At 43.8% G+C, this 26,129-nt stretch overlaps 1 protein-coding gene across 5 annotated transcripts in view; it reads right to left on the minus strand.

Annotated features, from left to right (window-relative positions):
* LOC139650483 (A-kinase anchor protein 13-like) overlaps positions 1-26,129 on the minus strand; it is a 109,396-nt gene that overhangs the window by 50,885 nt on the left and 32,382 nt on the right. For all 5 annotated transcript variants that reach the window (XM_071527171.1, XM_071527170.1, XM_071527169.1 and 2 more), the window contains exons 6-10: positions 24,382-24,565; positions 22,317-22,512; positions 19,725-22,059; positions 17,945-18,009; positions 4,054-4,108 (exon numbers count right to left, since the gene is read on the minus strand). In XM_071527171.1, the coding sequence (XP_071383272.1) occupies positions 4,054-4,108; positions 17,945-18,009; positions 19,725-22,059; positions 22,317-22,512; positions 24,382-24,565 (2,835 nt within the window). The remainder of the gene's footprint in view (positions 1-4,053; positions 4,109-17,944; positions 18,010-19,724; positions 22,060-22,316; positions 22,513-24,381; positions 24,566-26,129) is intronic.

Raw genomic sequence — 26,129 nt, forward strand, 5'->3', positions numbered from 1 at the left:
AAATGGCAAAATAAGTGTTTCCTGTTGTTTTTTGCTTAATGCTTCAAAAACACAGATGATAAGATCCTCTATATCAGTGGTTATGGACAAATAGAGGCTCAAACAAAATAATCCTGTACCAATGATATTCCGGTCACTACATCTCCATCTGCAGCTGAACACACACAGCTCTACAATGCTGAATGCAAATATGAATACTTCCACTCTCAATTTTAAAAATGTGACACCTACTCTGACAAAATGACTGCTGTCATGAAAGTAAAACTAACGATTGAATATTACTGAAGTTATTAGCTATTTCACAGTAACACACCTTCAACTGTAGTGATTGGTAGAAATGAAAACCTGCAGACTGTTGGACCTTGATGGCACACAGTTGAGAACCACTGCTATAAATTATTACTATTTTTTAATTAAATAGCTTGAAATGGCTAACAACTTCAGTAATATTCAATAGAGAGTTTTACTTTCATGCCAGCAGTCATTTTGTCGGAGTATGTGTCACATTTTTTAAAAAGGCAGAGATCTCATTTTGGGAATAAAAGCGTTCATATTTGCATTCAGCATTGTAGAGCTGTGTGCATTCAGCTGCAGAGGGAGGTGTAGTGACCAGAATATCATTGGTGCAGGATTATTGTTTTAGTCTCTATTTGTCCATTTGTACCAACCACAAGGTCAAATTCCTGTTGCATTTAAAATGGGGCAGAAGGCTGGCCTGCTGGATAGAAATAGTGTCCTGTAACAGAGAGGTCACAGGCTCGATTGCTGCGACTGCAATGCGTCCTGTCAAATAGTCCTTGAGCCAGGCACTGAACCCCGTCCTGCTCACCTGTAGCCCTTTCACACACATGCCCAGGAATATTATGGGATGCGGATCCAGGAGGAGATTGACACCAAGCCATCATCAAAGGCAGACGAGTTTCCATTCTGTGTTCAACATGGCAGACAACACGACATTCCAGACGTGTAGTGACACGGGTTAAACACTGACCTTTGACCCCAAGTGAAGCAGAGTTTGACCTTGACCTGGCGGGTTTTGGGAGTCGACCCTAAAACACTCAGATTTCCCAGGTAACTAGACCACTGGGAACAGGGAATCATTATAAGTCGCTCTGGATAAGGGCATCAGCTAAATAACTAAAATGTAAATGTGAAATGCAACTGTGTGTGTGTGTGTGGGGGGGGGGGGGTTGTCACAGAGCCAGAATTGAATGCTGGGTGTTTGCTCAGGCTCCACCCCCTCACACCTGTCCACCAAAACTAGCATGGGACTGTGAGCTTTGACAGCTGTCTCTCTCTCTCTCTCTCGCTCTCTCACTCACTCACACACACACACACACACACACACACACGTACACACAGAGCACAGGTGTAAAGCCCTGCTGAATCAGTGGGTGGTGGAGGTTGTTGTGTAAATGTAAACCAGCTCCTATAGTGCTAAACAGCTCACATGGCGAACAGTCTGTCTCACTGCTCTCACACACTGGTAGACATTACATTTACTATACATTTGTGATACAAGGGCCAGAGGTCACAGCACCCTGATGGAGCAGACAGATGGAACAAATTACTCTAAAATGCATGGTGGTCAAGCTGAAAAGAAGGCTATTTTCTTAGCTCCTGAAGAGTTTTTTTACCCAACAGCAGCAAAATATTCCTGTGACCCTAGAACGATCATAGAAAATGTAGAAAGAGTGTTTTTAACCCATCGAGACAGTACAACCAAGGGCCAGACAGTCACTGTTGAGTTGAGAAACCTATTACACACCTTTCAAAGAGAATACATTACACCTGTAATTGAAACCTTAACTCCTTAATTCATACACATTTACTCTATTATTTTTGCCTTGAACCCAGGGCGCACCGGGCGTGTCTCCTCCTGTATAAATAAAGCTTACTGGATTGAACTGAGCTGAATGGGATGCAGGCTAGCTTGACCCATGATAACTGTGTTATCATGCTACGTTAAATAACAATGTAAAGCAGCAATGTGACTCCGAACGCCAGACAACAGCTTCTTTGTCTCTGAGCCAGCGCAGAGGCTAGACTGGGAATCCACCACCAGCCGGACAAGCACTGCCAAACTGTGGCTGCTAACTTAAAACCCTTCATCTGACACATTCGCGGGGAATATTCTAGGATACCAAACCAGGTCCATCCCATGTTGGAAGCCATTTACACCGAGGCTTGGACATGTGAATGTCTCGTATCACTAGACAAGGGCCATGTTCAAACCTTGCACCGTTTTGCTACGGGGTAAAACATTTGCTCCCAACGGCGTGGAACGTTTTGGAACGGATTTTCACTGGCTACCTACAAACACCTGTCACACGGAGGCACAATTGGCTCTGAGAATTCTTTGAGGAGGACACACAGAATCATAGACTCAGCCAAAAACAACCCGTAACAAACACTTTGCAACAAGACGTTCAATGCACTATGCACGTTTCCTTTTAAACTTCCTGTTTGCTATGTTTTGGGGCGATTGAACGCGGCCCAGGACAAACCCTTAATCCTCACTTCTCTACTGGCCGTCACCTCATCATCATCAAAAGCAGAAGTGTTTCCATTCCAGAAACAACAACATGTTCAAAGTGTTGCTCTGTGAACTTACCAAGTTCATTTTATTGTAAAAAACAAACTTGTACAGTGTATATAGCGCTTAATACTGTATATTGTATAGTTTGCATTTGTCGTCACCAAAACGAAGGAGGCGCACCCCCAAAACACGGGTTAAACACTGACCGTTGACCCCCAATGGAGCAGAGTCTGACCCAGGTGTCAACCCAGTGGTTTTGCAGGTCAACTTACCTGGGTCAGTCCTTTCACTCTGACCTTTGAACCTCTCACAAGGATGGACAACCCCTCCGATTTCCCCACTCACTATTCTACTCTACCAGCCACTGCAGACTGACTCATCTCATGGAGGTCTAAGAAGCCTTTATTCTCCTCTTGCTGTGGCTGCTGACAGATCCGGCTGATATTGGCCTTGGATATCAGCCAGTTATGTCATCTATGATGGAGGTCCCTCCCCGACCAAAGCTAGTCTTCATTGTTGAAGTAAATAAAGGCTCCGATGATTATTGGACGTTACACAGGAATAACCATCTCTGGCTGCAGAGATCCCACTACCCTTGTTATTTAAATACATGATATATATGGATTGGAAAAATGAACTGATCATAACTTATCACCCACCTAAAAGAATTTCATTTGCATGGGTTTCAGTTGACGGTTTTAGGTTCCCACGATAGTCTAAATGCTATTTCAGAGCCTTTTCCACCCTGACAAAAACAAAATCTGGGGGAAACACTGCATGCTTGTCATTTTTTGGCATGAAAATGGTCAAAGATATTCAACACTGGCACAAAACATTGGCTATCGGCAGCTTCACTGGTCTTCAAAAATTCATATTGGTTGAACCCTAGTGTTACGTCTGATGCATATTTGGCTGATCTCAATTTCCTCTTTTGGGTAGAAAATCAGCAGACAGAGCCTCTTGAGCTATTTTTACATTATTGAATGCAGCATGAGAAAACTGTTGTCCAGCTACTAAGGTTCCTCTTATAAATTTAATCAAAGGGTGTAAATGCATTTGCTTTGTGTCAATGTCACTTCGCAACACATTCATCTCTACCAGACAGTTTGGACAGTCACCAAGTCAAACATCAGTTTGCTCTGACTCTGAATAAAGAATTGAAGAGAATTTAACATGATTTTTTAACCAATAGAGAATGTTCAACTCAAAGGCGTTTGTCCCCAATGGGAAAACTTGCAGTGTGGCTTATAACAGATACATCTTAATAATCACAAATAAAGACATAAAATACAGACATACATATATGACATTAAAAAAACAACAGAAAGAGAATTAGACTGAATGAGAGACATTTCATGAGCAACTAACAACTACCCACTTCCTGAAATGAATGAGCTGAAAGCTAATTGTCTTCAACCTAACCGACCCCCAAACCGTATGCCGATCCATTGTGATCCATGCTGTCTATCCTGGTCAGTGGGGTCAGATCAGTAGCAGTTGGCGGTGTGTCTTACCTGTGTGCTGAGTGCTGCTGGGCTGAAGGAAGGACGCCTCCTTGTCTCGATGGATCTGCAGAGAAACAGGAAGACGCTACATCAGTCTCAGCTACATGTGACCGTCACCCACAGAGAAAAACAGCAGAACCGAGATGCAGACCAGCGTGGTGGTTAGGAAACGTTACCCAGAACGCAGGATGGGAGCCGATGAGCAGAAAAAACATTTATAACCGCAGGCTTTGTTAATAGAGATTATTAATCTGGTTTAGTTGCTACACTGTGGCTCCACCTCCAAGAGGGGCTGTTTGGAAAGATGTAGCTTTGCTCTGATTGCAGCCTTCAGAACACACAGTCACATTGACACTCACAAGCTCACACACACACTCTAACGTACACACACACACACACGCGTGCACCGCCTGTCAGAGCTCTGTGGTTAGCTGTAAACACACAACGTTGGGGCTCTGCTTCCTCTGTGGTCTGACTATCTACACAACAGCTGTGTGTGTGTGTGTGTGTGTGTGTGTGTGTGTGTGTGTGTGGTGTGTGAGTGTGCGTGCGTGTGTGTGAGTGTGAGAGAGAGCAAAAGAGCTTGTTTTAGCTACAAAAGCCACAGCCACCCCCCTCCTCTCAGGCAACACAAAGGCTTCAACAGTTTGGCGAAAGCTGGGCGGATTTGACTGACAGCTCTGAATGTGAATCTAACAGAGACTCAGAAAAGCTCATTGTGTTTTAATGAACTCCATCGACAAGAAGTAGATACAGACGGCAGGCTTTTGCCATGAGCTTTGACTTTGAATGTGTCATTCACACAGGCGGAGTTAACCAAGACAGATTAATAATATGTTAACACAGCCAGATTGCCAAAACCAAGCTCTTCAGCAGAAGCTCCCACTGGAAGCATTAATAAAGGTCTGCTGGCTGAGAACATGGCAGTTTTTTGGTCAACTGATTTCTGGCAGCTGAACTGAGCTGAAGACGCAGCACAGCTAAAGGAGGTAGCAGAGTTTAAATGTTGCACCTTGTTAAGTGACAAGAGCTACGCTATGTAATTTCAATCATGCTGGAGACCCCCCACCCCCACACACACTCACACACCTCTATCCAAATTACACCATATCTCCCTCTTTCTCACCATGTGTTCCATTGTAATTCCCTCTGATCCGCTCACACTTTCTGCCTCATTTACCCTCCATCTTCCTTGCTCCTTCTCTTCCTCCCTTCCCATTCTTTCCCAATCAACTCCCTACCCCGGTCCACCCAGTTTCACCCTGGCTCAGATCAACAGGCTTTAACATGAAGCTGTAACCTTGTCTGTGTCAGACTGATCTGAAAGAATGTTCCAGACATCAATAAGAACAGATCACTGATCTAAAGGCCACAACAACCTTTCATCTGGCAGAGGAATCAGAGGGACAGAACACTAACAGATGGACCATATTCACACATACACAATCTTGAATGATACAGGGAACTGAAATACTGATATATATATATATATATATATATATATATACACACCAACATAAAATATGTTAATAGGGCATTGGTCCACCATGAGCTATCAGAACAGCTTCAGTGTGTCTTGGCACTGATTCTACAAGTGGCTGGCCTGTATTGGAGGGATGCAACATTATTCCTCGACCAGAAATTAAAACATTTGGGGGCTTATTCATAAAACTCCACGGTAACAGAATAGCAGCGTGCAAAATCTGCAACACTGTAATTTTACTTAATTCATAAATTTACCACAGCTGTGAATACCGTGACGGAGCCACATTACCGCTGTGTTATCCTCAGCTGTAGGCCGGGAGACAGCCAATCAAAACCAACATGTTAATTAAGCTTTACATATTTACCACCTGTGTGTCAGTGCCATGGACCTCATAGACATGTCACCCTCCTCCTCATGCATAAAGCCAGTGTGTGAGTCATATTTATTAAACATTTTCACGTGTTTCCAATGATAATGAATGCCCTGGAACACAATGTAACTTTTAATAACTGAAATTTGTTTTCATCATTTAACATACATTTCCACAGTATACTGTCCGACTAGAGCAGGCGGTATTTTTTGCGCTGCGGTGTGTGTTTATGAATCGCTTTCACAATATGCAAATGATCAAAAGGGGTGGGAAAACATCAACAGTATTTCACATTTATGAATGAGAGAACACCCTACAGTGATGGTATCTGCCTCTAACATCACACTAAACCTGCCGGGGAGTTTTATGCCCCTTGGTGTTTTGATGCTGGTGGATCATGCTGGCTCTTCTTCCAGCCATGGTAGCCAAAATAAGGGCCAGCATTGTTATACAGTGCATGACCTGAAGCATGATGTTATCATGCCTTCAATATACTTTGTAGCTCTTTGTATTTTCTAAAGTGTTTTCGTTAGTTTGGCAGTTATGTGCATCGTCATACAGTACATACAGAATATTAAGAGTTAAAGGTTAGAAGGACCTGAGAGGGGAGGGAGTGTGTTAACTCCAGAATTCCAGGGAAACTGCAGTTCCTGAGTTTCAGTCAAACCCCACTGAGACGTCGTCCTTCCAGCCACTAAATGGATCCTATAGCACTTCCCTAATCAGAGGGTCTGGACACTCCTCTGGTCCATTAACAAAATAAACCATGCTGAGGTTCCTCAATGAAACACTAAAGCCTGAATATCAGCGAATTTCTCTGAGGTACAAGAGGGCTGAAATGAGTGAATGTTTAGTCTTCTGACTAAATCAGAAGAGGAAGTGAAACAGCAGAGGTAAGACAGGGAACATTAGAGTAAGAAAATAGACTTACAACAGAGAGAGATTGTTAAGAATGAAAACAGGAAAGGAAATCAAAACTGAAAGACGGAGTATACCGTAGTCCTATTAGTGAGAAAATAGAGAACAGAGACAGAGAGAGAGAGATAGAAAAAAGTAACAAGCCAAAAAAAAAAAAAAAAAATCAAAGGCAGAAGACAGAGAAAGATGAGTGAGTCCCAGCCTGCCAGGTCAAACCTCCCAGAATGCTTTGGGGGTGGGGGGTGAGAGCGCTTGGCACAGTTTTAAAGCAATTAACCCTCAACTGTCACACAGCGCTCTATTGACGGGCCTGTTGAGACCCAGAGAGAGGAAACACTGGGCTCTGTTGTCCAGGCCTGGGAGTGGTAGGTGTGTGTGTGTATGTGTGTAACCATGACACTGCGACCATGCACATTCACTCATAAAATCCCAGAGATGGACACACACACACACACACACACACACATACACACTGGCACCATGCACATGCATATACATCAGTGTTGTATTCACGTGCACACATTACCCGCATTTGCTCATTCTCTTTCTGTAGGCACACACACACACACACACCACAGCACACAAGCACACACAGATGCACGCACAGACTGCATATGCACATGCACACACACTAGCCAAAACACACACATGCACACACACACAGGCTTCTATTTTCCCACAGCTGTGTTCAGATATCAAACAGAGCCCGCTGAGAGAGAACAAACACACTGACGAGGACAGATTAGCTGGTCACGTAGGGTGCACACACACACACACACATACACAGACACAGACACACACACACTCTACTCAGAAGTGACTGGTAAATGGTTGCCAGTGATTGCAGCTAAATTGCAGAGGCTAGACGGCCTTACTTTAACCTGACTAACAGAGAACTGTAGTCGATAGAGAGGACAGTAGGCCCCTCCGATAGAAATAAAAAATACTGCGTAAAAAAAATACAGCTTACTGCCAAAATAAAGGAAGCACCAACATAACGAGTGTTAATAGAGTGTAGGTCCGCCAGGAGCCACCAGAACAGCTTCAGTATGCTTTGGCAACCGTATTGGAGGGACGCCACACCCCGAGCATGATGGGATGTTAACTCATTAATTATCTCAGGGAACAAACGTGTGTGGAAATACCTGCTTTAAATACACTTTGCATTTACTCATATATTTCCTTTGTTTTGGCTGTAGTTCATATTATTCAATGATAGAAGGGATGGTGGCCATATGACTGAAGAATGAAAGAATACAAGGCAGGCTGGATGAGAGAGAGGCTTCTTCAGTCTTTCCCTCCTCCTCCTCATCTCCTTTCTCCTCATTCAGTCCAGTGATGCATCTTCATTGCTCCTCTGATATCAATTATTTAGGAACATGTCTTTCCTCTTGCCCCACAGGGAGGTCAGAGGTCAGCCTCACCTACAGAACAAGACTCCAGGAGCTGGTAGGGATTCAGTGTCTTGCTCAAGAACACTTCAGCAGGGAGGGGGTTTGAGCCTGTGTCCTCTAGCTGAAGGACGGTCTATCTAAACACTAGACCACCCTGCTGACCATTTACGTTCTAGTCATTTCTGTGACTGGTTCAGCAAATCAGTCAGTTAGCGAGGAACCAGTCCCCCCTCTGAAAGCTGGCAGCCCAGATGTGAACAGCCCAGTGCATATTTGTAGCGTCGGGGGAATGTAAACTGTACCCAATAAAAACACATCTGGTTTAAAAATAAAGAGGAGGGCCAATGTGTATGCTGGAGGAAGGAGGCCTTGGACCACCGCCATGTTCCTAAGTAGGCAGGCGGCCACAAACTCTGCAACAGACAGAGAAGGATGCCGCGGCTGACTGAATGACTGTTTCTAGCCAGGTTGTGTATGCGGTTTGATCCCAGAGGGCTGCCCACAGCGGCTGGTAGGCAGAGCTGAGGCAAAGCTACGCACAGCTGCAGCTTGGAAGCGCACTGGATTCATCTTACCAGACACTTAAACAGGTGAAAAGCAAACAAATCACCCTGCAAGACACAATAAATAAACCGCTGCATGGGACACTTCATTTTATATTTCAACACTAATTAAAATCATAATAATAAAGTGCTCTTGTATTGCTCCCTGTACGAAAATCCTCTTTCCTCCTCAGAGGTCAGAGGTCAGGCTCAGCTACAGAACAGCAGCTCTGGAGCTGGTAGGGATTCAGTGTCTTTCTCAAGAACACTTCAGCAGGGTGGGAATTTGGACCCGGGTCCTCTGGTTGAAGGACAGTCTTTTAATCACTAGATCACTTTAATCACTAGATTATCTTATCCAAGGGTAAGAGGTCACAGCACCCAGACTACAGAGGGAACAAATATTCCTTTGACCGTAGAATGATCAAGAAGTGCTATGAGAGGAGCTAAGCACCCCGGAGAACAGTAGAAAGATTTTGTTTTTCCCTCAAAATGTGTTGAGGTATGTGATGTACTACTCTGCTAGTAAGCAAAAACTGATTCATGTTCAGTTAGTAGTTAGTAGACTGATTCATGTCCAGTTAGTAGTTAGTAGAAAGATTTATGTCCAGTTAGTATTTAGTAGACTGATTCATGTCCAGTTAGTAGTCAGTAGAAAGATTTATGTCCAGTTAGTAGTCAGTAGTTAGTAGACTGATTCATGTCCAGTTAGTAGTTAGCAGACTGATTCGTGTCCAGTTAGTAGTTAGCAGACTGATTCATGTCCAGTTAGTAGTTAGCAGACTGATTCATGTCCAGTTAGTAGTTAGTAGACTGATTCATGTCCAGTTAGTAGTCAGTAGAAAGATTTATGTCCAGTTAGTAGTCAGTAGTTAGTAGACTGATTCATGTCCAGTTAGTAGTTAGCAGACTGATTCATGTCCAGTTAGTAGTTAGTAGACTGATTCATGTCCAGTTAGTAGTTCGTAAAAAGATTTATGTCCAGTTAGTAGTTAGTAGACTGATTCATATCCAGTTAGTAGTTAGTAGACTGATTCATGTCCAGTTAGTAGTTAGTAGAAAGATTTATGTCCAGTTAGTATTTAGTAGACTGATTCATGTCCAGTTAGTAGTCAGTAGAAAGATTTATGTCCAGTTAGTAGTCAGTAGTTAGTAGACTGATTCATGTCCAGTTAGTAGTTAGCAGACTGATTCGTGTCCAGTTAGTAGTTAGCAGACTGATTCATGTCCAGTTAGTAGTTAGCAGACTGATTCATGTCCAGTTAGTAGTTAGTAGACTGATTCATGTCCAGTTAGTAGTCAGTAGAAAGATTTATGTCCAGTTAGTAGTCAGTAGTTAGTAGACTGATTCATGTCCAGTTAGTAGTTAGCAGACTGATTCATGTCCAGTTAGTAGTTAGTAGACTGATTCATGTCCAGTTAGTAGTTCGTAAAAAGATTTATGTCCAGTTAGTAGTTAGTAGACTGATTCATATCCAGTTAGTAGTTAGTAGACTGATTCATGTCCAGTTAGTAGTCAGTAGTTAGTAGACTGATTCATGTCCAGTTAGTAGTCAGTAGTTAGTAGACTGATTCATGTCCAGTTAGTAGTTAGTAGACTGATTCATGTCCAGTTAGTAGTTAGCAGACTGATTCATATCCAGTTAGTAGTTAGCAGACTGATTCATGTCCAGTTAGTAGTTAGTAGAAAGATTAATGTCCAGTTAGTAGTTAGTAGTTAGTAGACTGATTCATGTCCAGTTAGTAGTCAGTAGTTAGTAGACTGATTCATGTCCAGTTAGTAGTTAGCAGACTGATTCATGTCCAGTTAGTAGTTAGTAGACTGCACTCACCAAGTACAGTAACTGTGCATGAATCAGTGATGATGTGTTCTGTGACTCCAGGCCAGGAGGGATGCTGGGATGTGAAAAGCTGGTTGGAATGAAGTCATTTGGCTAAATGCCTGTTTCCATCTGAGGCCAGAGGAAACCGTTAGCACTGCCGCTTTTTCCCACACCGTCACCACTCTCTCTCCCTCCCTCTCCTGCTCCCTGTCTCTCTCTCTGTCTGTCTCTCTCTGTCTCTCCATCTCTCTCTCTCTCATACACACACACACACACACGCACACACACACACACAATCTCATCATTGTTATTTTACCCATATGGTGAAGAGAGGAAGTGACATCAGGAACCAGTTTAGAAAGTGACAGATCCACTTCATAGATATTTACCTCCCAGTACCTCCCAGTCCACAACTCCCACTACTCCCAGTCCACTATGTCCCAGTCCATACCTCCCATTACCTCCAAGTCCACACCTCCCAGTACCTCCCAGTCCACACCTCCCATTACCTCCAAGTCCACACCTCCCACTACTCCCAGTCCACACCTCCCACTACGTCCCAGTCCACACCTCCCATTACCTCCCAGTCCACACCTCCTACTACTCCCAGTCCACACCTCCCACTACGTCCCAGTCCACACCTCCCATTACCTCCCAGTCCACACCTCCCACTACCTCCCAGTCCACACCTCCTACTGTCTCACAAACATACAGTTGAGATGCTAGTCTGTCTGTATAGATGTAGCACTCTTAACTGATATAACGCAACTACTGTACAGACTGTAAGTTTATGGAAAATACTTAAGACATTTATCAATCCATATGGTCTGATCAAACTATCTTCCATGCTGCGAAACTAGGCTAAGTGTCTGGCATAGCACATGTTTGTCATTGGGTAAGTCTAGTGGGGACGTCCCATCACTGATGTTTGGTTGAATTATACCCACAACACCTCCAGAAGGACCAACAGAAGGACAAAACCAATGGAAAAATCCAAAGTACACAAAGAAAAATAAAAAGGGGTTCTATACAGTGTAGGGAAACGGTTGTTTAGGCTTAAAACATAGCAGAACCCTTTTGGGTGCTATAGAGAACTATTTCAGAAACATTCAGATCCTTTAAAAATGTATGAAATGTCCCAAATCAGCTACAAGAAAGAGCCACGCTGGGTTCTGTATTCTAATTTACCACATTCTACCCACTACCCACCTAACCAAAACACTCTGGAAGAACCTTTGTTTTCCTGCGCAAAGTGCCAGATGATCTTGCTTAATTACTCCTAATTAAACCGGCCGAGCGTCATTAACTTTTATGCACAATCCTTCAACAGAGAAGATGGATTGAGTGCAGGCATTCGTCTTAGTGTTGCACACAGCATATCCATGCAGCGTACATCCAGAAACCACACTCCACCCTAAAATAATCATTGCTCTCCGGCTGGAGGACCATCAACAACCATGCAATCATCTCCCAGGGTGCAACACAGCAAAACCCGTCACAACATACCAGACAGACGGCTACACGTTTGCCAAAGCATTTTTAAGCGGTATGTGACCGCTTCAATCAGCTCATGTTTATGTTTTACTTGAGGAAATAGTTTATTCTCGACACGTTTTAGGAATAAACTTCACTTCTGACGAGGTAGAAATTGAGACATACTACTGCAGGCCTTTGCCATCAGGACTCTTTAGGACGACCCGCCTGAGGAGCTGTGAAATCACCTCTTAAAACCTACTTTTATAGACTTGATTTTATGAAATGATCTTTTATTAATTGTCTTTGACCTCCCTTTTATGGTTTACTTTTATGTTGCCCTGCCTTGCTTTTATATTTCGTCGCTTGCTGTCAGTGCTTTTGTCGTAAATTTTATCTGTTCTGAAGCACTTTGCAACTCTGTTTTGAAAAGTTCCATACAAATTATTAGTAGTAACTGTAGTACCAGTATAATCCTACTGAACAACTTTGCTTGAAAGTCTGGATGGGTAGCCTACCTTTATCAGAACCACGTCCACAGCTCTCTCTCCCTTGGCGCAGAGACTATACCTCCGCTTGTGTCGTTCGTACATTTTCCCCCAAAATATCCAGAGCAGATTTTCTGAGCAGAAGGTTAAAATCCAGCAGGAAAACACTGGTGAGGAGAAGTGAAGCTGTCTGCTAAGCTTCACATCTGGCTGCAGAACCAGCCTTCCACCAGACTCTTCCACTGACTCTGCTCCCTCCCTCCTTCTTTTCTTCCCTCCCTCCTTCTCTTCTTCCCTCCCTCTTCTTCTCTTCTCTCGCCTCTGAACTTCTCTCCGTGACTCCTGCCCTTCCTCTCTCGCACTCTCTCTCTCCCTCTGTGAATCAGTGTTATGATCTTAGCTCTGGGTCAGCCAATAGGAATACAGGCTTCTCTGTGACAGACAGGCAGTGTCAGTCCTACACTACTACAATACTACAGTATTACAGTAGGACAGGATCAACTCAGTTACTGCATAACCTCAGTAGTAACTGCAGTACCCTTAATCTATTAACAGTAACAGCGGATGTGGTTCTAGTTCTCAGCATGCTGCTCTTTGAATGGAGTTGCGGGTTAGAATCCCACTTCTGACCAGCACACCCGGTATATCAGTGGTTTTCAACAGAAGGTTTATTGTTAAAAATAAATCAGCAGCTGGAGTGATTGTTTGGAGCATGAGCATAATCTCATGTACCCTACCAACAATTTGATATTAGCTTCACACGTTGATGCAAACTAGTTTCATTGGCTCAAAATCTCTATGGGGTTAACTCACTCACGTTCCAACTTGTCTGGGAACAAAAATACATTTCCATTGGTCCTTGTTCACTTTGCTCCCGCCTCCCTTTCATTTGTTTATGTGATTGGCTGAGTGGCTTGACTGTGTGAAGTTAGCTGCTGCAGGGGAGGGAAGCTGTACAGGCAGACAGTACAGCATCATGGTATCAGATAAAAAACGACGGTCATGCAGGTTTAATTGAAAGTGTAGTGACATGTAAGAGGAACCAAGAGCCCAGTCTAACTGACTAATGAAGCAGAAATTGTAGTAGACTTGCTTGATAGGAATAGCACAAGCTAACTAGACCAGCAAAAGTGAATTTACTGGTCTAGTTAGCTAGATTAGGAATCTAAATGAAGTTGTCACAATATGTGCTGCAGGGTGAATTTGTTCCAAGACCGACATCATATCCTGGCCATTATTTACTAGTTGGCCAAACAAGAGGCAAATTAATTATTTTTGCTAGCCTTGTACAGTTTCAAATCCTGTCTGGCTAACAGCGTTAGCTACATCAATTTATTTTCTGACCGAATCTCTTGCAATTCTCCTTTTAAGTAGCATGTCCTTGTGGTCAAAAATAAATATGAATGTCAGAATTTTTGTTTCAATTTAGAAAATGAGTCCTGAAAAATATATCTAAATCACATGTTTCAGTACATGTGTACACTGATTCTATTCTAAACTTCTATGTTGAAATGCATGAAATGTGATTAAAGAATGTCAAATATTTCTGGGGAGGACCCCCAGACCTCCCACCCATTTGTGTCCCCAACACTTTACAAATTAAACTTACACTCTTGTGTTGGAGTGACAGCCTGTACACTCTGGTAGAGAACCTCCTGGTTGAGATTTAAATGCATCCAGATCTGTGTTAGTCCCTGAAATGTGAATCCAGCTCTGACCTCCTGTCATCTGCCGCTCCGTCTGCTGCTCTGGTAGGACTGTGGTGTGAATCCCGGCAGCCTCAAACAAAACAACCTCTCCCCTCTAACTCCCACCCACGCCTCAGCCTCACCCCACCCACAAAACTCACCCTGGGGAACCTCCACAGAGCACCAGGTGTTTCCCAGTTCAGAGAGACACTGCCATCAATCTGCTGAACCAAATGAACCAAAGCAGTGACTGAACCGAATGGAGGACGAACAACAAACAGAGAGAGAGAGAGAGAGAAAGAGATAAGGTCTGATAAGCCCTTGTTGCTCTCAATTTTGGAATTGTTCTATGTTATAGATATTGGTGAGTCGGTACAATTGTATAGTACCTGTTTTCATGGCAAATAATTCTTCATTGTGGTTTTGAAAGTTGACATTTCCACACCGTTTTGGTAATATAGTTTCTGGTTAACAGTCATGATAATAAAGTAACTGGATTGAACTGAACTGAGAGCAGAGGTGGGATCCTGGATCTCAGGATGAAGCCCATTAACTCCCCCAACAACTTCCCAGCTTGTATTACTCCATCTTTCCACATTATTAAGAGGGAAAAACCTATAGAGCATACACACATACACACGTAAGCATTCATATTAAAAGCTGCAGAGCTGCTCAGTCACATGGCCTGAACTACTGACTGAACATACCTAAATCTCTCTCTCTCTCTCTCTCTCTCTCTCTCGCTCTCTTCCTCTCTCTCTCTGTGTGAGACAGTTTGTTTCATTGGCCTGACAGGGAAGAAACCAATGCTGCCAAACCAATGTCTCTCTCTTTCACTCTATTCTTATTCTCTTAATCCCTCTCTCACCAATTTTCTCTCTCTTATAAATGCACTTGCACGAGAATGTACACATCCAAAGGAAACATATGGCGCACATATAGCCTACCGACCAAAACACACACACACGCACACACACACACACAGCCACATGGCTTCCTGTTCTCAGAGCTCCGCCCCTCCTTCTCTGTCCTGACCTCCCAGAGTAAACACTTCCACATTTTCCCCTGGAAGCACACACACGCACACACACACACACACACACACACACACACAAAGTACACACACGCGCCCTCACACTAAGGCATGTATGCATATATAAAAAAATTGCACGTGTACATAGACACAGACACACACACACACACACACACACACACACACACACACAAGCCACACACACACATGCAAAAGTACACAAAGGTGAAGCAGCATTTCATCCCTCAATGACATAGGACAACTGTGGTTAACTGTGCTGTGTTACTCTGTTGTCATATCAGTAAAGACAAAAATGATTCATCCTGTTGTGGTTTTCACTTCTGTATGAACAGAGAGCAAACAGCACCATGTCACAGATTCAACAATGTGTCCATCCACAGCCATGTGTCCTGTTGAAGTGTCCTTGAGAACCCTGCTGACTCACTGCAAGTTGTTCCAAGACATAAAATGTAGAAGACGCCATACTGTAGAAGAAAGGGTTAAGTCAACCCAAGCTGAAATGATATAATACTAATATAACTAATATAATAAAATAATGAAGAGCTTGTCAGAACACTGACAAGCTCTTCATTATTTTAATTATATCTTTAACCTTGCTTGTTGTCTCATGCATCTAGTTGTTCTTATTCCCAGAGTTTTTGATGTTGTTGAGATGTTTTAATAGACCCCTTTGTTTTTGTTTTGTTTTTATCTCACCTGTACCTGATTGGTAATTGCAGGTCTTCTTCCTTTGTGTTTAATGCTGTAGGCTTGCTGGTTCATTATCACCTTTTAAATCACTTCTTAAAATGCACTTTTAGAGACTTGCTTTTATGTGACTGTTTATGATCTTGCCCACTTTTAATCTTGTTTTGTTTCTTAGGTTTTCTTTTAATCTGATTTCATTGTACATATGTATTTAATCTTGTTTAAATGCATTTTCTCTTGATTGTGCTTCTTATTTTTATCTCCTCATTATGTATTTTAACATTCTTGTTTTTATGTCATTCTGTAAAGCATTTGTAAACTCTGCTTTTAGATAAGTTCTTTATATAGTTAAGGTTATTATTGTTTATTATTATTATTAGTAGTAGTAGTATATTTTGTATCAATCTATTTAAATCACTTTGCATCTATATATTATTGCTGTACAAATAAGATAAACTGGGTTTTTAAGGTGTCTCCTGTATGAGTGGAGAATATTCCTCACCTCCACTCCTGCTGCAGTTTGTTCAACACCAGCATGGCTCCAAATTGCCTCCAGATCACAGAAATTACAGGACATTTCAACGGGATCAAATGGCAGGTCATTAAATTCTCTCTCTGTTGAAGAGGGGAATCTCCCACGAAGGCATTAAGGCCACGTCGCCCTCTGCTGGCGACCCCCCTGTCCTGCAGACGGCCTGCGTTTCCTGCAGACTAACATCTGGCATTCAGAACAAGCCGGCGACCTAGACCACAACCCAGGAATAAGCAAAGCCACTCTAGTCTATGGCTGCTGAGGAATCCGTCAGTCAGCAACATTTCAGAGTAAGGCCTCGTCTAGTGGAGATCACATCCATGTGCTCGGTGGCTGAGCTGAGAGTGAATGAACTCAAGGAATCAGCGGCCAACATAACAGAATAACGTGACAGACAGAGTCTCCCACAGGACAAGTAAAGACCTTGGATAATGGATATTGCATTTTACATTGTAGGCTTTTAGCTGAGGTAGGGATATTACTACAGGACACTTCAACAAGACCCATGGCTGCTGATTGACACAACAGAAAAATATTGATTGCTGCGATTTCCAAATCGAAAGACACAGCAGTTTTTTTCCTCAGAGGTAAAGATGTTCCAGACAGCTTCCTAAACCTTCTGAAGCTGTGGAGAATCGCTGGGCGACACATCAAGCTGCTTGGGAGCAAATCCCCCCTTCCTTTCTACCCATATCCAACATTTACTACTGAAAATGGAATAGAAATAGAAATGCATTGGATGTTTGTCCTTTGCAGGATTGTGGTCTTTAGGCTACAGAACAGTGTTTCTAACCACTGAGTGATTTACAATGAGTGCAACAATAAAATAACTTTAAATTCCTAGACCACACCAACATTACAAACAACCAAAGAGTCAATTCAACTGGGACATCACACTGACTCTCTCTGCAGTAGTGAAATGATGGATATTTTCTATCATTCACTTCCATGAAGGGAATCAGCAATATTTCATTTGTGGGAAGTTGATAATAAGCAGTAGCCCAGTCTTTCACTTGAACTCTATAGGAACAAATCAAACTGCCACATCTATTGCAGGCACTGAGGCAAAGCAGTAAACACATCTAACCTGATTTCTGACAATATAACAGTTACCAATCCAAATGATGTGATGTATCCCTTGTGCTATTAAATGTAATCTCTAAAGTAAAGAAACCTGGTTTGGATGTTAAAGGGAAGTGGCTGGGGTGCAGATATGTCATAGGGTTTATCAAGTGGATCCCTCCCTTCACAGATGATTGGTTGAATTAACCCCACAGCACCTCCAGAGGGACCAACAGGACTTTATGGCATCCCAGGAACACCCAGTAAACACTGACACTGTCTCCACAATAGATCTAGATTGAACATGCAAAAGGTTGCTTATCAAACCCTAGGATAGAGCAGAGTGTGAGGCTTGTCAACCGCTGCGGAGGCCTGAAGCTTACCGTGGAAGAGTCTTCCTCCTCCCCTGGACCATCCATCATGTCTTCAGACACGGCAACATCCATCTCTGGAGAAATGTACACAACACAATACAATCAATCCAACAGTAAACTCTCCGTCAATGAGAAGTAATAACAAGTGTTCAGAGTGCCTAAACTCAAGAGTAAAAGAACTAATTTATCCTCACTGCAAATAGACTCATTAGTTTGCTTGTGTAATGATGTAGCATCTTGGGTCCATATAAAAACTGCTCTTACTATCAATTACTATTTATCTACACAGTATATAATGCTGTGACCGTGTATGTGTTTGTATTATTAAAACCTGCCTGCAAACCAAATTTCCCTTAAGGGACAATAAAGTTTTGAAGTGAAGTGAATTCAGCATTATTGAATGATAAAAGACCAAATGGCCCAGTGAGGGTATAATTCTGACTTTCTATCTGAGATGGATTAAAAAAATATAGCTTGCTCAGCTCATGTAAGTAAACATGAGCTGGGGAAGAAAAGTCCCCAGCTCATGTTTTTTTTGTTTTCAGAGCAATTTCTGAAAACAGCCTATTAGATGTTTTTTTTTAACAATTGTGGGACTCAGAAAAGGAAGTTCAAATCTTTATTTACAGATAATGAAAAAATCAGAAAGCTTTTTCAATGGCCTTTCTCGATAACTCTGAGCATCTGGTTACCTGTTGCTAGGCCACGGTCAGGCTGTAAATATACCCCCTCCCCCTTCATAATGACGCCCTATTCTCTATGTGACGCACAACACCAATCTTGCTCTTGACCTTTCTTTATTGGACTTGGGTCCAGTACAATTATTCCTGATGAGTGAAAATTGCAGGCGCTGGAAGTTCATTTAAAAGAACAGAGACCTCAGATAGGCAGCTTAAAACTCTGTAAGTCTCACTTCCTGCTCCGTGAGTGTGTGTGTGTGTGTGTGTGTGTGTGTGTGTGTGTGTGTGTGTGTGTGTGTGTGTGTGTGTGTGTAAGCGAACCCAGCCTACTAATACTGTGAAACTTGGTCACATGCACTGGTAATGTGACTGTGCCTGCTGGCATATAGCAAGAGTGTGTGTGAGTGTGTGTGTGTATGTGTGTGCATGTGTGTGTTACAGAGAGAGCAAAAGAGAACATCTGAATATAAAAGCAAGTGTTGTCAAACTACACATGGCTTAAGGTATCAAAAACATAAACTGTCTCAGTATTTCCCGTTACATAACATGCCACAACGTATTGCAGTGTCCCAGCATGCAATGTCGTGCTACAATTATTGTGCTAATCTCACATTTTAAAGAAATGCATTCTACCATAACCCGTTCCTTGAATAAAGGACATTTTGCCACTGCATGCATCAAACAAAGCAAACAGGCAAGGCAAAACATGTCTATATATTGTCTTGTTAAGAATAGCAATATATTATAACGGGCTCTCACACAAAACTTGCCTAGAAGCCAAAGACCTCTCTGTACACAGTTAAGGTCAGCTACATTGCCTTAAGCTATGGAGAGCAACTGCCATTAGCCACCAGAGGAGGACTGAATCTGTCTCCATGTGATTTGGGAGAAATTGAGTATGAAATTCAATTTTAGATGATTCTAAATGACTTGAGATAGGTTTGAGAAAAGGTGAATTCTATGTGGCAAATGCATACTTTGTTTGTATGATACCTGAGTTTGTTTAGGAATATGGTTTTAAGACACATATTGCACAGTGATGTATGGATGTCTTAGGCTGAAATAATCGACAAATCACACTGAAATAAAGTCAATTAATGTTCCCCCACCTTGGATAGGACTGGAATGGCAGTTTGAGGCTCCATCCAATGCATCCAGAGGATTTTCCATCACTTCCTCTGGAGAAAACACGTCCTCAGCCAGAGGTTCACTGGATGCTCCATCCTCAGGTGAAGGTGGCTCTGCTCCTGCTGCAGTGACATCTGCAGTATCTGAAGCTGGATTGACATCATCTGATGAAGACATAGTTATCTGAATCCCAGAGTGCCTTAAGCCCTCGTCAGTATTGGCTTCGATCGACCTCTCATCTGCTGTCATCTCTAAATTTTCCTGTCTACGTTGCTCTAGCGCCAACTGCACGTCTGTCTCTCCGTTTTCCTCTGCTGAAGCCGCCTCACTGGTCTCTGTGGGCCGAATGTCTTCCTCAGCTGTGCCAGTCACTTCCCTCCCTTCTGCAACAGATGGTCTGGGTTCAAATAAGACCCTCGCAGTGACCTCTGCCACTGAGTGCTCCTCCTCTGTCTCTAGATTCAGGTCGGAGCCGTTGGCCTCTACGGTTTCACATCGCTTCTCGCCGACCTTCACCGCCGGACTGTCCCCGCTCTCTGACAACACCGGGCCTAACGACAGATCCTCTTTGGAAAGCTCTGGAGCCAGTGTCTCTCCTGTCCCCTCGGGACTCAATGGCTCTATTGTATGGAGGGTTGGTGACAGTTGTGATTCAGGCTCAGTGCCAGCCTGCCTGCAGTCCGTCACCGTCAGCGCATTGACAGTGCTATGCTCCAAGGGGAGCTCGGGATCCATGGGTAGCGAACGCTCATTGCTTTCACCATGCTCCATGTCATTTTGTTCAGCCATTTTGATTCCAACTGAAGCCAACTCCGCTATTTTGGTTTGAATCAAGTCCTGCTCCTCCATGTTGGGTCTGTCGGTTTCCAGGGCCGGCTGGAATATTTCTGTTGTGGAGCTTCCCACAGATCGGAAACTGTCCTCCTCATCGCTGGAGAGGCCATGGGTCGTCCCTGAGTCCAGGTGAGCTTGTCCATTACCTGAGCTGGGCATTACTTCAGCTGATGCCTCAGAGTTGACTAGATCTATCTCTGTACTGTCGATAGAGTTGCTCGCAGTCTGAAAATCTGCTGTATTTTCTACAGATGTTTCTTCAAGGTTGTCAGGTTCATTCAAAGGCAAACTGGTACTTTCTATATCAGCTCCAGGTACCGCAGCCTGTTCAACTATACCGGTCGACACCCAGGTATCTAACTCTTCACCACTAGCTGCTACAGTACAATCCCTAGAATGGCATCCAGTTTCTGGAGCCAAATGACTGCTACCATCAGCCAAGTCCCACTGTTGCTCCGTAGAGTAATCCCTAACAGCTGTTTCCTGGTTTTGTTCCAGGCTGTTTATGTCTGGTGGAGGTTCCCCCTCGTGGAGGCCCGCTATCATGGGACATGGACCAGCAGAATCAGACAGTACCTCCTGCGTTACATCACTGCAGTCTATCAGAGAGGGGATGGGGAGGTCCACTGGGGTTGAGGTAAGGTCCATTAACCCTTCGCTCTCTGGTTTCTCCTGGTTTAAAGAGAGGTCGTCACAGAGCTCCTGGCTGTGTTGCATCTCCTCCTTTTGTAAATCCCCTCCTTCCTGGGAGCAGTCCTTCATGTCTGAGTCAGAGGTGTCCGATGCCTCTGAGTTCTCCGATGACTGTGATTGGCCCATGGCTGAAATCGTTGCGTGTCCACTGAGCGGTGCCGGATCTCTGGACTCCAAGTCCGTCTCCTCCTCCTCCTTTTCCCTCCTCCTGACAGTGCTCTCCTCTGCTTCCTGCTGGGATCTTTCCTTCCCCTCTGTGGCCTCCTGTCCTTCCCGGATTACAGTCTCCCCTCTATCAGTTTCCTCTGTCTGTTTACCACAGGCTGGTGCTGGGGTTCCCACAGTGAGGCTCTCCCCGTCTGCCCCACTCTGTGCTCCTTCGCTCCTATCACACAAACTCAAACTCTGGTCGGCAACAACAGGCTGCTCCCTCACCTCCTCCTCCTTTTGGCAGTAATCTTTCTCAGTGTTTGGACTGAGACACACCCAGTCCTCTGGGGAGCCGAGGCCATAGTCCGGGGGGCGTTGTTCGGAGGTTGGAAGACTTAGAGACAGTCTCTGGTCTCTCTCTGCATTCCCAGCCTCACCATCTCCACCACCAACAACACTATTGCTGCTGTCCTCTGGGTAGTTTTCTATCAGACTCCCTTGGGTTGGTGTATCCAGGCACTCTGATGCTAAAGTCGGCTGCTGAAGTCGCTCCAAACAGGCTGTCTCTGTTTCTACACCGTCACGGCATTCAGTAGCTGTGTGCAGAGACTCAGACTGCAGCTCCAGTGTAGAAACTCCCTATAGAACAGAGAGAACAGGACAAACATTTCCCTCAGAGAAACCAATAGAGCTGTTCTGTAGTTCTTATCACTCGCCAACCCTGTGGTTGCATAAGGTGTTCCACCAGTCATACAAACTAAGCTTGAAGGTTAAAAACACGAAGGCAGTGAAAAGGCAAACAATGATTCAGCGTCAACAGTTAAAGCACTCCTGGATAAAGCCAACGTGGGTAAAGTGGAGCTAGCATGCTAAAAGGGCAGGGTGGCATGACTCACCTTGGCATGGAGATGGCAGATCAAGTGTTGCAGCTGCTCCACGCTCCTCTGCAGGGTCGGGGGGTCGTGGCCGGGGTAGATGCCCAGCGTCAGGGTGTGTGTGTTCAGTTTGGGGAGGTGACAGACCACCCTGGCATCTGTAGAGACTGGCTGGAAAGTCTCTGTCCCTCTGTCCGTCTCTCTGTCCACCTCAGCCCTGCCGCAAAATAAACACTTAGATCACCCCGAAAGCTCTGCGATGTGATTGGCTAACACTATAACGAACTGCCTTAAAAAGGGTTTAACTGTGATGTCACCACATCAACACCCCCCGCCCCCGCCTTTCCTTCAGCAATCATGGTTCATTGCTGTTGATTTTTTTTTGCTGTCTGCACAGGGTGAGAAATTACCAGCAGGCATTGGTCAAATGCTTTGGTAGGTAATCAACCATCATGTGAAGTCCTATTCTGTTCTAATAATGCTGTTGACTGGTAAATAGTGAAAGTGGCTGGTGAATTTTAAGGTGTACCAGCCACTGTGGCCGGTGGACCAAAAAAGTTAGCTCCCTGCCCTATGTCTACAGTAGTAAATAATCCTGCAATGCCTCACTTGAAAACCACTTCACATCAGAAAGCTTTCTGAGCAAAATTCACTCCCTCTGCTGCATTTGTTCTCAGTGATGAAGGTAAGAGTATGTGCAGTGTTTTGTTCATAATGACAGCGGTGTAAAAGGGAGACACCTCCCAGCCAGGCAGATCTGCTTACGTAATACTGGGTGGAGTGGTTCAGCTCCGAGGCCTGCCGGCTGAGGTCACCAGCTAGGCTGCGAGTGACTTCACTTTTCATGAGGGAAATGCAATTACTAACACATAAAGAGAGAGCTGTTCTGAAGCAACTTAAACACATGGCTTGCCAATGGGTTGGTGCACTAAGTGGTAGTTGTCTTTCAGCTTGTACTATCTTCATTCCAAGTTAAGTGAAAACTATCCAGCAGCAGATAAGTAGAGTGCTAAAGACATAAAAGGGGTCCATTTCCACTTAACGCCATGTCTCAGTCCATTTAGCACAAAGCAGATTTCCATCCCCCTACAGCTTAACTGTAGAGGTTTCACTGGTTTCATTACTCACTAACAAGAAGACATTTTCGGGATAATACTTGACAACCACAATCACAACATATACTTCCCTTCTCCTTATACTCTGTATAGAGAGTGCTGCAGTAGGTGTGTCATCGTAGGGTTACATGGTGAGGGTTAGGATTGTGGAGAAGCATTACTACAGGCCAGTAGACAGTCATAGACAGAGTCATAAACAAAGCCTTTGTGTTGTGCAACAGTTTCCCATCTCTCTGGATTCCCATGGAACAATACTGGGAGCCCACAACTTTTCAATCTGCCCTCAACTATCCGACTGCAGCTAAAAGTGCTAAGCTCGGTCGCGCTGTGGCTTTGGTGGTGATGTTCTTGGGATACTTCTATTGTTCAATGAAGACAGCAGACAAACAACATTGTCCTAAAGGACCTGGTGAAACCACGCCATCTCTCCTCTGATGTACTGACATCAGGCTGTTTGTACAGGGAAGAGGGTAATGTTCAGAAACTCTGAGCCAATCTCACTGTCAAACAGTGGAAACGGTCTGGATGTGGGGGCAAGTCAACATATTTCCACCTGAGGAGAGGTTCTTTATCAAGTCACAGAGAGAGAGAGGAAAAATGCATAACTTCCTGAGGTATTCTAGAGCAAAAGCCTTTTCAACTGAAACTAAGCATGCTATGTGACAAATCCTATCAACAAAAGTGGAAACTGCATGCATCACAATAACGCAGTCAGATATTATTGCCCTAATGCCGTGCCTGAGGAGCTTAGACTGGCTAGATCAGTGTCATCCTTTAATTCACTTCTCAAAACCCATTTGCACAAAAAGGCCTTTTCATAATTTGACTTGGTTTTATCCTGCATTTTTTCCCCTTTTCTCACTATTGCGGTCTCCTGTTTGTTAACCACTTTAAAAAGAGCTATATAAAGAAAGTTATCTTTATTATAAAACAGCCTTTGATAATCATTATGAGATCAGGTCAGTCCTTACTGTGCGAGGAGCTGCTGGAGGCGTTTGTGTCCTCGCAGTGCTGCGATGGCGGAGGGGGTGTGGCCTTGTTTGTTGGCCAATCGCAGGGCTTCTGTGGCTCCGGACTGCTGCAGCATGAAGAACGCAACCCGAGTCAGACCTCGACGCGCCGAGAAGTGCAACAAAGTCTCCTGCGGATCCGGATCTGGAGGAGGGATGGAGGGAGAGAAAGTTGTGAGAAATAAAGAAAAGCAGAGAAATATAAAAAAAAAAGAAAGAATGAAATGAGACAAAGAGAGAAAAAAGAAATAAAAAAAAAAACGACAGTGCTGCTGTCCAGGCAGCCAATTTGTGATCCAGTAGCTGACATGCCACTGCTTCCTGCAGCTTAGCAACACCACAGTGCCGCCTAATTAAACCAGTACAGGGTCCACAGTGTCCCAGTGTAAATCACATTTACACCTTTACAGACTGAGGCTGTCAGGAACACCACAGCCTGTCTCTGCCAGTTCACACACTAGGGTTCAACCGATATGGGTTTTCAAAGGCCGATACCACCATCTTTGGATTGAAGCTGCCAATAGCCGATATTTTGTGCCAATAGATTAATAGATCCCGTTTGCACACCCACAAAGACAATATTGGAGATGCATGGACAAACAAAAACACAGGCCTCCATCTGTGTGCCAAAGCAGCAGGCTGTCAGGTTGTTGGTGCAGCTCCCTGCGGCATTAATGCCAGGCTCACTGGCTGCTAGAAAATCCAGGGACCTTTTCAGCTTAATTAGCATCTGTGTAATTAAATCTCCCTCTGCTTTGACTGGGACAGACTATCAGGATATTTCTGGGCCTGAAGGAGCTGCCCTGCCTTTTCTGTTGATGTTAATGTCGGGTAGGAAGAGAGAGGCCTATCACTGCCAGGACCATAATCAAATTATATTTGTCAATTTGGAAAGGCATCAGGAGATAAGTGGGAAAGCTAGACAGATATTTTTCCACACAAATCTTGCCTAGTGCAGCTTTAAGCAGTATCCAAAGTTAAAAGAATTTGGAGAAGATTGAAAAAACAATTGAAAATGGCAACAGAACAGTTGAAATGGTCAAAAAATAAACTTTCTTTTCTGTTTATCGGCAGTACGATAATCCGTAATTTATTATTCATTTGCTGCAACATTTCACAGAGCTGGTTGTGTCTGATGGTGAGAGGTTTCACTCAATTTACTTGCTGGCCAGTCTGTGCCAGCCCGCCCTGATGAACCTCACGCTAATTGATCAAATTAAATGCTCCAGTTAACCGAGATGGGCCGGACTGCAGTGCGAGATGCCAACCAGCGGCAGGAAATGCCTTGCTGCTGGGTTTCAACAACGGTTCCTCCTCCTTCACCAAGCTGGCACAACGCAAGAATTACATTTCCATAATGTAGCTGGAGGGGCATCTGGGATAGTTACCGCTATCTGCCAAAATACTGGAATCACCAACATAAAGTGTCTTAATAGGATGTTGGGTCACCATGAGCAGAACCGCTTCAGTGCTCCTTGGCAATGCTCCTCCCGCAGCACCGTCTGTGGACCGGTGATGCAAATAGGATGCAGATTTTGCACATCCTGTATATGCTATAAATTAATGGATTTGTTTCTTCATATTCACATAATTTTCTTACTTGTATAATGCATATATTGAATATTTTTTGTACATGTCATACATTTCATTCATTTCCCATTATCTCTCAGAATTCTACTGTATGATATTTTTCACACCTTGCATACATG

The sequence above is a fragment of the Centroberyx affinis genome, unplaced genomic scaffold (genome assembly GCF_046629955.1).
Source record: "Centroberyx affinis isolate AG114_WGS23_722 - 3 ecotype Tasmania unplaced genomic scaffold, CSIRO-AGI_Caff_v1 ptg001496l_1, whole genome shotgun sequence".
NCBI classification, from domain to species: domain Eukaryota; kingdom Metazoa; phylum Chordata; class Actinopteri; order Beryciformes; family Berycidae; genus Centroberyx; species Centroberyx affinis.